Raw genomic sequence first — 11,789 nt, forward strand, 5'->3', positions numbered from 1 at the left:
CAAAAAAAAAAAAAAAAAAAAAAATCACACCATTCCCTCCAAATGCCTGTCCAGTTCCTCCTTAAATTTATTCAACCTATCAACTTCCACAACAACAGATGGAAGTTTGTTCCAGCAATTAACCACCCGCTGGCTAAAGGCAAATTTCCACACATCTATTCTACATCTGTCTTTTCTTAATTTGAAAATATGTCCCCTTAGGTTCGTAATCTGAACAAGTGGAAGGATCCCATCAGAATTCAGCGTGCTCAACCCATTCAAGGCCTTATACACGTCAATCAGATCACCGCGCAGGTGCCTAGTCTCCAGCCACTGCAATTTGCAGAAATTAAGCCTCTCTTAGTAAGAGGATCCCTTCATTCCCCTCACCAACCTTGTTGCACTTCTCTGTACACGCTCAAGTAAATCTACATCCTTCCTAAAATGAGGCTTCCAGACCTGTAAGCAGTATTCAGGGCTTGGCCTGACCATTGCCTTATACAGAGGGATAATCACCTCCTTTTCCCTGCTAGCAAAATTCCTATATATCATTCACAATACCCCATGACCTGCCCCGGCAGACTGTCTGCATTGCACAGAAAACTTCATATCTGACTGCACAATTACTCCCAGGTCTTTTCCATTTTCTACCACCTTAAGCATAGAAAAACTTCAGTTACCACTTCTGAGAAGTGGTAACTGAAGTTTAACATTCACAAATGCAAAGTACTCCATATGGGTAGTAGTAACCCAAGAGAAATGTAATGCACCAACTGTGTGGTACTACACTCAGGAAGGTGAAGAATTAAAAAGACCTGGGGTAATTGTGCAGCCAGATATGAAGTTCTCTGAGCAGTGCAGATGGGCTGCCAGAGCAGGTCATGGAGTTTTGTCAATGATATATAGGAATTTTGCTAGCAGAGACAAGGAGGTGATTATCCCTTTGTATAAGGCAATGGTTGGGCCACACCTTGAGTACTGTATAAAGGTCTGGAGGTCTAATTTAGGAAGGATGTAGAGTTTCTAGAACGAGTACACAGAAGGGCAACAAGATTGGTGAGAGGAACAAAGAGGTGTGCTTACGAAGAAAGGCTTAAGTTCTGCAAGTTGCAGCATCTGGAGACTAGGCACCTGCGAGGTGATCTAATTGAGATGTATAAGGCCTTGAATGGTTTGAGTAGGCTCAATGCTGACGGGATACTTCCACTTGCTCAGATTAAGAACTTGAGGGGGCATAGGTTCAAACTGAGGAAAGACAGTTATAGAATAGATGTGCAGAAGTTTGCCTTTAGCCAGCAGGTAGTTGATTGCTGGAACAGACTTCCTTCTGTTTTTGTGGAAGTTGATATCTTAAATAAATTTAAGGCTGAACTAGACAAACATTTGGAGTGACCGGATGGGTGAAATGGGAAGGTAAGGTTTTTTTTTTGGCTGATGCTGTGTATGCTTGCTTTCTTGCATCATATGCCTTAACTAATGCTAATCACTGCTAGGAGGTCTGGAATACATTCAGTCCTCTCAAATCTTAATTGTTTGGTGAATTGTTGTTTTTTTTTTATTGAGCAAATGAAAATGTTTTGGCCATTCTCTATGGATAAGAGTCACACTACCAAGTCTTAGAAAAGCTCCACTATTATAATTCTTTCTTCCTTATCCAGTCACTAAATCTTTCTAAAATTTTAAGAAACCACAAAAAGACAAAACAGTTACGATTCTGTGAATGAAATTTTTAATCAATAATTGCAAACTTCAATTTATCCACAGATTCCCCATAGTAGATCAAATTCCTGGAAAATGTATTAGCAAAAGTCCAACCATAAAGTGACTACTTTTCTAGTATCTGATCTGCTAACCATTATCCGTGAAAGAACTTCTGATTGCATCACTGTTCTCTTTCAAAACATTTGAATAACAATATCCTAAGCTATTACAGTAATCTACTTCTTTACAAACACCATGCATTCCTACAAAGTGATTTGTAAATCAAAAGTTCATAAATTGAAAGCAATTTTCGATTCAATTACCTATAATCCCAGTGAATTGCACAGTTGTTGCAATTACTGCCCTTTCAAACCAGGTGGAAAAGATCTAGATCTGAATCCTGTCAAGACATGAGGAGGTTAGTTGCAAGTTGCACGATTTTCCCACCCCAGGCAAAGTAAGGTTTTTTACCCAGCAAAATACCAACAACAAGCAGACCACAGAATATGCGACAGACACAATGCATTGATATCTCACAACCTTAGTGGCTTTTGTGAAAAACCAAAAACAATAACATACATATAATTAGAAAATGCATATCAAAAATTTTTTTCATATCTTTTTACAATATTACTAATGCATTCTTTATTTATTAAATTCATTATGCTTTATTTTATATACAAAATAATGTGCAGCACTGTATTATATTATGCAATGATAAAAAAATAACACAACACTACTGACAGAAAACATAACTGCCAATAAGTCACTCTCATTCTGACAGTGACCAATTACCACAATTATCAAATTTGAGAGTTTATACTATATTTATTTATTTAAGTTTCTTTTCTGAAATTTAGTTGTAATATTTATTAAATTATAATAAAGTGTTGTGCTTTACAATAAATATCAGAAAAAAAAAAAAAAATTCTATTCTCTCTCTCACTCTCTCTCTGGGAATTTTTTTTTTTTGGCTGGTGCACACAAGCTTCCTTGCACCATATAGCTAATAATAAAAAACCACTCCCATTTTACCCTTCCATTCGTTCCAAATACCTGTCCAGCTCAGGCCTTAAATTTATTTAGGCTATTAACTTCCACAACAAAAGATGGAACTTTATTCCACCAACCAACTATCCACTGGCTAAAGGCAAACTTCCAAACATCTATCCTACAACTTCCTCCTTCCTCAATTTGAATTTATGCCCTCTCAAGTGATTATTCTGAGCAAGAGCAAGAATCCCATCAGCATTGAGCATGCTCAAACCATTCAAGGTTTTATACACCTCAATCAGATCACCTCGCAGGTGCCTAGTCTCCAGACACTGTACTCTGCAAAACTTAAGCCTTTCTTCGTAAGAGCAACCCTTCGTTCCATTCACTGATCTTATTGCCCTTCTCTGTACTCTTTCCAACAGTTCTATATCCTTTTTAAAATGAGGCCTCCAGACCTCTATGCAGTACTCAAGGTGTGGCCTGACCATTGCCTTATACAAGGGGATAATCACCTCCATATTCCCGCTAGAAAAATTCCTGTATATCATTGACAAGACACCATGAGCTACTCTTGCAGACAGTCTGCACTGCTCAGAAAACTTCATATCTGCCTACACAATTACCCCCAAGTCCTTTTCATTCTCTACCACTGTCAGTGTAGTACCGCAGACTTGATACATTACTCTGGGGTTACTGCTTCCCATATGTAGTACTTTACATTTGTCATGTTAAACTTCATTTGGCACCTCTCAGCCCATCTGCTCAACTTTTCTAGATACTGTTTGCCTTTTAAATTTGCCTTTAAGGAAAGGCCACACCTTGGAAATTAAGGAAATTTGCCTCTAGCCAGCGGGTGGTTGGTTGGTGGAACAGACTCCCATCCCTTGTGGTGGAGGTTGATAGCCTAAATAAGTTTAAGGCTCAGCTGGACAGGTATTTTGAACGAACAGAGGGGTGAAGTGGAAGTGGGTTTTTTTTTTTTTTTTTTTGGCTGATGCTGCATAAGCTTGCTTTCTTGCATCAAATGCCTCTACTAATGCTAATGCTAATGCTGTTGCAGCAGTGTACTGTCATTAGTGTCCTTAACAACCCTGCCAACCTTCGTATCATCTGCATACTTGGACATTAAGCTTGATATACCATCATCATCAATATCATTTATAAATACAGAAAACAACAATGGACCCAACGCGGAACCCTGAGGGACTCCACTAATAACATTAGTCCAAGATGAGAAGTGTCCATTGATTCTGTTCTTCTCCAACTCAACCATCCCTTTATCCACAGCAGCAATTTGCCTCCAATGCCACACTGCTCCAATTTGTGCAGCAGTCTGCCATGTGCAACAGTATCAAAAGCCTTTCTAAGATCCAAATATATGATATCAAAGTTGTTCCCTGCATCCAGTTCCTTTGTGTCCACATCATAGTATTCAATCAAATTGGTCAGGCAAGACTTTCCCTTAACAAAACCATGCTGTGTCCGAGCTATAACTGAAGTCTTGTCTAGATGATCCTGCAGTGCTTCTTTAACCAGTGCCTCCATTAATTTTCCTGGAACAGAAGTTAAACTAACAGGTCTATAATTACTTGTGTCGCCCTTTGATCCTCCTTTGTGAATTGGGGTCACATTTGCACATCTCCAGTCCATGGGTACCTCCCCTGAGTCCAAGGGAGCTCTCATCAATATGGCTAAGGGTTTACTTACTTCCTTTGCTGCCTCCTTTAATATAACTGGATATATCCCATCCACCCCAGGTGCCTTTTTTATGTTTATCTTCAACAATGTCTTCAACCACTTTCCTCTCAGTTATTAAAAAATCATCTAGCTCACTTGCAGAATTTAATTCACCTCTGGCATTCCCCTCCCTGAATAACTCCTCATGTGAATGTAGAAGCAAAATACTCATTTAGTTTGTTAGCCACCTGAGCAGGATCATCAACAGTTGAACCATCAATATCCAGTGGAACAATCTGATTCATCCCTTTTCTTCTAGAGTTTACATAGGTAAAGAACTCTGCTGTTTTTCTTTGCATCCTTTGCCAAAGATTTCTCATATTCTGCTTTTGCCTGCCTAATCTCCTTTATGGCTTGGTTACAGACCAGCTTATATCTATCATAGGCTTCCATGTCACCCATTAATTTATATGTATCCCATGCATTTTTCTTCTCTGCCATATGTCTCATTAGTTCATCTGACATCCATTGAGCAATATTTCTTAGTTAGTATGTAAAGCCTAGTAGCTTCCAAGATAAATTCTTTGAATGCTTCCCATTTTAAATTTGCTGTTGGTAACATCATCAGGTGGTCCCACCATATAGAATTTAAATACTGTCTCAGACCACCGTAGTCGCCTTTACGAAAGCAAAAACCCTTCCCTTTACTCCTGATGGTAGTTACCTCTTTGACTAAATCCCACTTAAATACACTGATGCTGCCACCTACTGGTTCCTTTATCTGCAGATATATATATATTCATTATTGAGAGCATCCTTGGATTCAGGGTAGGTCCCTATAAATTGGAGATGTGCATGTCTTTTCTATTCACAAAGGAGGGACAAAGAGAAAAAAAAAAAGAAAGTCTTTTATTTAGAGTAATAAAAGACCTAAAAGTCTGACCTCTATAAAGTATAAAATATATTGCTCACCTCTGGAGGAATGGAATTAAGAAAAAAGAAAATTGCAAACAAGAATTCTTGTTTGCAATTTTCTTTTTTTCTTAATTCTGCTCCTCCAGAGGTGAGCAATGTATTTTATACATGGATCCCCGGAGTTGGAGGCCTCTTTAATCTTAGTTTTATTTCTGTTCCAGGAAAGTAATGGCGTCAATGGTTAAAAAAAATAATGCAGGATAATCTCAACAGCAATGCAGTTACACTGCAATCACAGCACTGACTGGTTAAGCAAAGATCTTGCCTGACCAATCTAATTAGCTACTATTATACACTTACAAAAGGAACTGGATACAAAACAAAATCTTGATACCCAATTCCAAGATTTCAGTAAAGCTGTTGATACTATTCTGCCTACTGTACAAATTGGAGCAGTGTGGCTTCAGAGGAAACTTACTGCTGTGAATACAGAGATGATTAAGTAGCAGAAGACAGAAGGTGGTTAAAATGAGCACTACACTTCCTGGTGTTATTGGCAAGGCTCCTTATTGTTTTCAACATTTATTATGTACATCAAGCTTAATGTCTAAGTTTGCAAATGATATGAATGCAGGGTGGTTAATGACTGGAATCTGAGTATACTACTGCAACAAGATCTAGAAAAATTAGACAAACAGGTTGAGAAATGGCAGTTGAAGTTTAACATTTTCAAATGCAAAACACTGCATATGGATGACATTATCTCAATTGTGTGGTACTACACTCAGCATAGTGGAAAATGAAAAAGACCTGGGGGTAATTATGCAGTCAGATATGAAGTTCCCTGAGTGGTGTAGACAGGCTGCCAGGGTAGCTCATGGGTTTTGTCAATGATACTTTGCCAACAGGGACAAGGAAATAATTATCCTGTTGTAATAAGGCAACTGTTAGGCTATTTCCATACAGGTCTGATGACGATGATGATTTTTGGTTTTTATGGAGCAAAAACATCAAAGGTTATAATGTCCCATACAGGATTGGAACCCTCGTTTTAGGATGGGATATGGATCTGCTGGATGGGTGCAAAGAGAAACAAGATAATTCAATGTCACAAAAGGGTGCCCTTACCAAGAAAGACTTCAACATCTGAAAACTCAGCACCTGGTTAGGGGTCCATGACTGAAGTGTTTAAGGTTTTAAGTGGATTGAGTACACTAAATGCTGATGGTATTGCTAATCTTGTTTGGACTATACACATAAAGGGACATAAATTTAAATTGAAAAAGTATGGTTGCAGAATAGTTGCACAAAAATTTGCTTTTGGCATAATAGTTGCACAAAAACTTGCTTTCGGCATAATAGTTGAACAAAAACTTGCTTTCGGCCAACCAAATAATTGATTGTTGGCACAAACTGCCATCTGATGCTGTGGAAGTGGATAGTTTTGTTTTGAGTTTTTTTTTTTTTGGCTTGCAATCAGGGCTGCCGTTATGCACAGACAGGAAGGGGTTGCCTGGGGTGCCAAATTGAAAAGGGCGCCATTTTTTTTTTTTTACATCATGAGACCAAAAAATAACAATTAGATTTAGCTTTGATATGAAGCAATCATTTCTTAACTTGTATAATACTGCGAAGTGACTACCACTATAAATGTAATTACACTGTCAAAATAACAAAATGCTGTGCAAGCTAAGATATTACTGCATCCTACCCAAGTCAACTATGTTTGTTTTTTGCTCTCTCACTATGGGCAAAAAAATATTTTGCTTGTGGCAGCCCTGCTTGTGACGCTGTATAAGCTTGATTCCTTGCATCATTTGTCACTACTAATACCTAATACTACTAATATTTACATCCTTTTCTCAATAGACTTTTTTCATTATTTCAATAAAAAAAAATTGTTTTAACAGAAAAAAAATTGACTGTTTATAAGTATTTGTGAAAAAGTGTCTCATGCCTTTACAGCACTTCCTATTCATAAAATATAAATAATTCTTTTATACAGTTATCTTTCCACTGGAACATCTCTCCTTTAAAACTTTATAAACATGTCTTGAAGTTTGGGCATACCAATGATAATTCTAACTGCAAATCAAGTCTGAAAAGTTCTCTGGAGCAACCATCATCTAAACTGCAGATAAAGAACTATAAATAACCAATTTATCTAATCAGAAAAAGTACGGGAGGAAAAAGTTGATTCATCACTATGAAAAGAATTTAGGACAAAGTAGGTGTACTATATAGATTTTTCATTTGGCAATAATGGGAAGAAAAGCATGCTCTTATAATTTCGTTTTTAAAAAAATTAAAATTCACTATTAGAAAAAAATATATATACACTATATAAGACATGGAAAACACCACGGCCATCTTTTCAAAGCAATGCATTAAGCCATACCATAAAGTGCATATGTTTCAGACTGAACACTACAATCTGAATCCTACATAGATACAACCATGGAAGGTGGGTCCACAAGGCAGAATAATTATTATAAACTAATTATTAAATCATCTACATTGTCATAAATATAAACAGCCACATATCGAATTTCGGTGTACAGTACTTATCCAAATATTACCTTTTATAAGTTGTAAACTACGCCAGAAATACATAACTTGATACTACAGAAATTATAAAAATATAACTTTATAATATAGAAATATCTCAATCATTCATTTATTGGCGGTAATGAAATAAAATAGAAATACTGAAAATAAAAATAATAATATGCATACGGCATATCAGTTCTGTTGAAATACTGAAGCTAAGCAAAAGGGTGTGGATAAACAGATGGGCATCTATATGAAAACCGTATAAAGCATCTATACGCTAAATACAATGCAACACTATTGGATGAAAATATTTGGTTAGTCTTTATCCACAGAGTAGTAAATCTTACTACATGAATAACTGCTGCGATAAGGAACAAACAATTTCAAAAAACCGAAACTACAGATATTGATAAGCGCGAAAAGAAACTTACTGAAAAGAGCGGTGAGTTGTCGAGACCTTGACGCACAATTTTTTCTTTAAATTAAACTGCTGTATAGTCATAGCCAACTCTTAAAAGGCAACGTCTTAATCGTTTATCGGAAGCTGCGTATTTCAAAGGCAAACGCTCTTACAGCATCATGGAATCCTGAAGATCACGTTCTTTCGTCCGTACTTCAGTTTCACACGATTCTTTTTGCACAAAGAAAGAAACTCTTCCCTCCACAAAAAATCATGTATAACACGCGATAAAGTACACAATTAACAGAAACTCTCTGTATTTCTACGAACCTTACCTGAATATTAAGATCGTCACAGGGATCTTCGACCATTACCTTAAAATAACCATAGTCATCGCATTTAGTAGTGTGCGGTCCGCTTTCAACTCCCAAATTTAGTAGCTGATGCTTAACTTTATCATCTTCTTGACTAGTCTGGACAATCAAAAATAAAGTAAAAACATATACTACTGAAATCTTTTCCATAACTATGGCAGTATTCGTCTCACCCGCACAAGCGGGTATTCAGCACGTGGTAGGAAGCGAGGATGCCAAAAACAATAATGTATACTCGCCTCGCTGTCTTCGCGTAATGTACGAGAACCCTTCCGACTAAACGCACCTGAGACACCGAAGTTATCCTATATGTCGTAACTCTGTGGTGAAACCAACCGCAATTTCTATGAATTTATGTCACAAAGGATGGCAAAAAAAAAACGAAAAACAACTGATGTTATCGCACATTGACTTCCGATATCATTTCGTCGGAAGACAGATTTCATTAAAAAAGATAATGGACTGGAATTCGTGGAAACACTGCATACATGATTTCATCAAACAATAAATAAGTAAACAAAATAAAATATTCTTTATTACAATGTAGAATATTTGTTATTTCTGTGACCATTTCTTTACATTGCAGAGGAAACCATGCTATTCACTGGTGGATTTTCTAAGGGGAGAGCAAAGCAGCGTTCGGAAAATCATTAAGCTTTAATCACCATGTAACAACAGAACCGGGCTAGGGTGGGGCGAGAGGGAGGTCAAACCCAGGTGCAGCATTTTAAGAGCGTATTCGACCAGTTATGTATTTTAAAATTGCTTCATTTTTGATTAAATTACAGTCGGACCCGTGTTTAACGAACTTCTTTATAGCGATTTTTTTTAATTCCTTTTGGTAATTACATTTAAAAGTTTCTGCAGAATGAAGAAAATTTCCATAACGTTTATGAAAAATTATGAAGGATTACAGACACAACTTTGTATGCTTTGTTTCGCCTTTGGCCTTTAGGCAATTAGAAAGCGCAAATTAAGGGTCACAGGGATTATGGTTTCACAATGTAAGTGGAACGTAAAACGTATGCAGCCACCTATCCCACATATATAAGGTCTCTGTAGCCGAGTGGTCAAGCTACTTGGCCATAAGTACACGTGCCTTGAGTGACCCGAGTTCACGTCTGTGGCTGCTAAATACGGGGCTGTTCTGTCATATTTATGAACTCCTCTGCACGTTTGGTCGCCCCGGAGTATAAACAGAAATTTTTTTTTTATTTTATACCTAGAAGTCATGCTGTCAACTGTTTTCTATAGTCAGTCAAAAGATTAAGGCGTATTCACGACACGGATAATAGGTATTGGTCAACTTGTGTTCTTTGTTTAAAATTAAAAAAAAATATTAAAAATACTGAATTATCTTTGTACATGATTTTAGAAATTTTTGTGAGTGAAAAATATTATAAATTCGGGATTTATAATCACTTTGTAGTTATATGTATTTTCTTTGCAGTTTATATAGAATTAAATTCTCTCTAGATATAAACGAATATTTGTAAGTTTCTTTTTCTTTGATATTTTTGTTTTGTTATTTAAATTATTATATTATTATTTAATTTTATATTATATTATTTTATTTAAATTATATTATTATTTATATTATTTTATTTAAATTACATTAGATTATTTTATTAATAAATAAAATAAAAATAAATTATCTGTTTATACTCCGGGACGACCAAACGGTCAGAGGAGTTCACAAGATAGACAGAATACGAGAAACAGCACCGTATTTAGCAGTCACAGGCTTAAACCCCGGTCACTCAAGGCACGTGTACTTATGCACCCACGCGATGGACCACTAGGCTACGGCGGCCTTCAATATAATGTAAATCGTAGACCGTTGCAATAGTAATTTTTATAAATTCATAACGATTGCAGAGGAATTTTCCCAGAGCGCCGAGCTTCAGGGGCGCAAACTGAAGAAATCATCTATCACAATCAGGGGCGCCAGGAAGACATGTTTCCTCCCAGGCGCCAACTATCCTAGCTACGTTACGGAAAGATTGACTACCTGCATATAATGGAGGCGTACTCAGGGCCGTTTTAAGAACTCTCGGGCCTCCCAGCGAATTTCCAAATTATTATTATTATTATTAGCTATATTGTGCAAGGAAGCCTGAGGCTTATGCTGCACCAGCCAAAAAAAAAAATGTCTAGGTTACCCTGAAAGAAAGAGAGAGAGAGAGAGGTAGAAGGGAATCACCAAGGAAGAGAAGAATGATGATATCAATGTTTTGTAAAAGCTCATTCTCTATTGCCATTAAACTTAAATGATTTAAACGCGACTGGTTCATGTTATTTCTATATTCATTCTTTATTAACTTTAACTTTGAAAATGAACGTTAACCGCCTGCGTTTGTCACTTGTTGTTATTTGGTTTTTAGGAGCATTAGCAACTAAGGCCATATTGCTCAGGGGATATGCGGTGGACATTCCCTGACCTTTCCGCAACCTCCGTATTTGGTGGACACGGGCTCGAACCCCGGTCTAATCAAGAAGCTTGTGCTATGCATTGCTGCTTCTGCCCACCTGGCTATGGAGGCGCCGCGTTTGTCACCATCATGCTCAAAAAAATTCTCATTGCAATTTCAATATTTGGAAATACATTGAAGGTGTTTTCCCGTTGCATATGAGTTTATTTAAAGAGAGCCAAAAAGATTATTCGTATATCATTATGTTCCGTGTTTGCGGTGCTTTCGACCGCAACGTAACATATGGAACAGAGGGTCTTTTAAAAAATTATTTAAGATCAACAAGTGAGGCCCCAAGTAGGCCGAGGCCCCTGGCGTCCACCGGTGTGCACATGCATTAAAGCAGCCTAGGGCGTACTTAAAACACTTTTGCCCCAGGCGTAAGATTGCCTAGTTCCGGCTCTGTGTAGTAATAAAAATCGTCCACATCATTTTGATCACTGGCAGCTATAGCAGCCTTCCCAATGATCTTTAGCCCCTACCTGGGACTGCAACTCTTACTATTCAATTACTGGGCTTCTTCATTGAATGAGTAACTTGTAGAAGATTTACAAATGTGTGCATGCTATATATTCACATACAGTAATATACATACAGTATTCATTTAATATAAATGAATTTAAAAATATACAATTAATTATCATTTCTTATGATGGTTTTGTAGACTGATTTCTTTATTTTTATGCAGCGAAGGTTCCCAACAGTTTCTGAAGCGGGGGGGGG

At 37.1% G+C, this 11,789-nt stretch overlaps 1 protein-coding gene across 1 annotated transcript in view; it reads right to left on the reverse strand.

Moving 5' to 3' along the window:
* The window catches only part of LOC150090392 (uncharacterized), a 51,863-nt gene extending 42,977 nt beyond the window's left edge, over nucleotides 1-8,886 (reverse strand). The window contains exon 1 of the mRNA XM_090369098.1: nucleotides 8,557-8,886. Coding sequence (XP_090225224.1) covers nucleotides 8,557-8,745 — 189 coding nt within the window. The 5' untranslated portion in view covers nucleotides 8,746-8,886. The remainder of the gene's footprint in view (nucleotides 1-8,556) is intronic.
* Between the last annotated feature and the right edge of the window lie 2,903 nt (nucleotides 8,887-11,789).

Source organism: Mastigoproctus giganteus, chromosome 2, assembly GCF_048544385.1.
Source record: "Mastigoproctus giganteus isolate SK-2022 chromosome 2, ASM4854438v1, whole genome shotgun sequence".
Classification (NCBI taxonomy): domain Eukaryota; kingdom Metazoa; phylum Arthropoda; class Arachnida; order Uropygi; family Thelyphonidae; genus Mastigoproctus; species Mastigoproctus giganteus.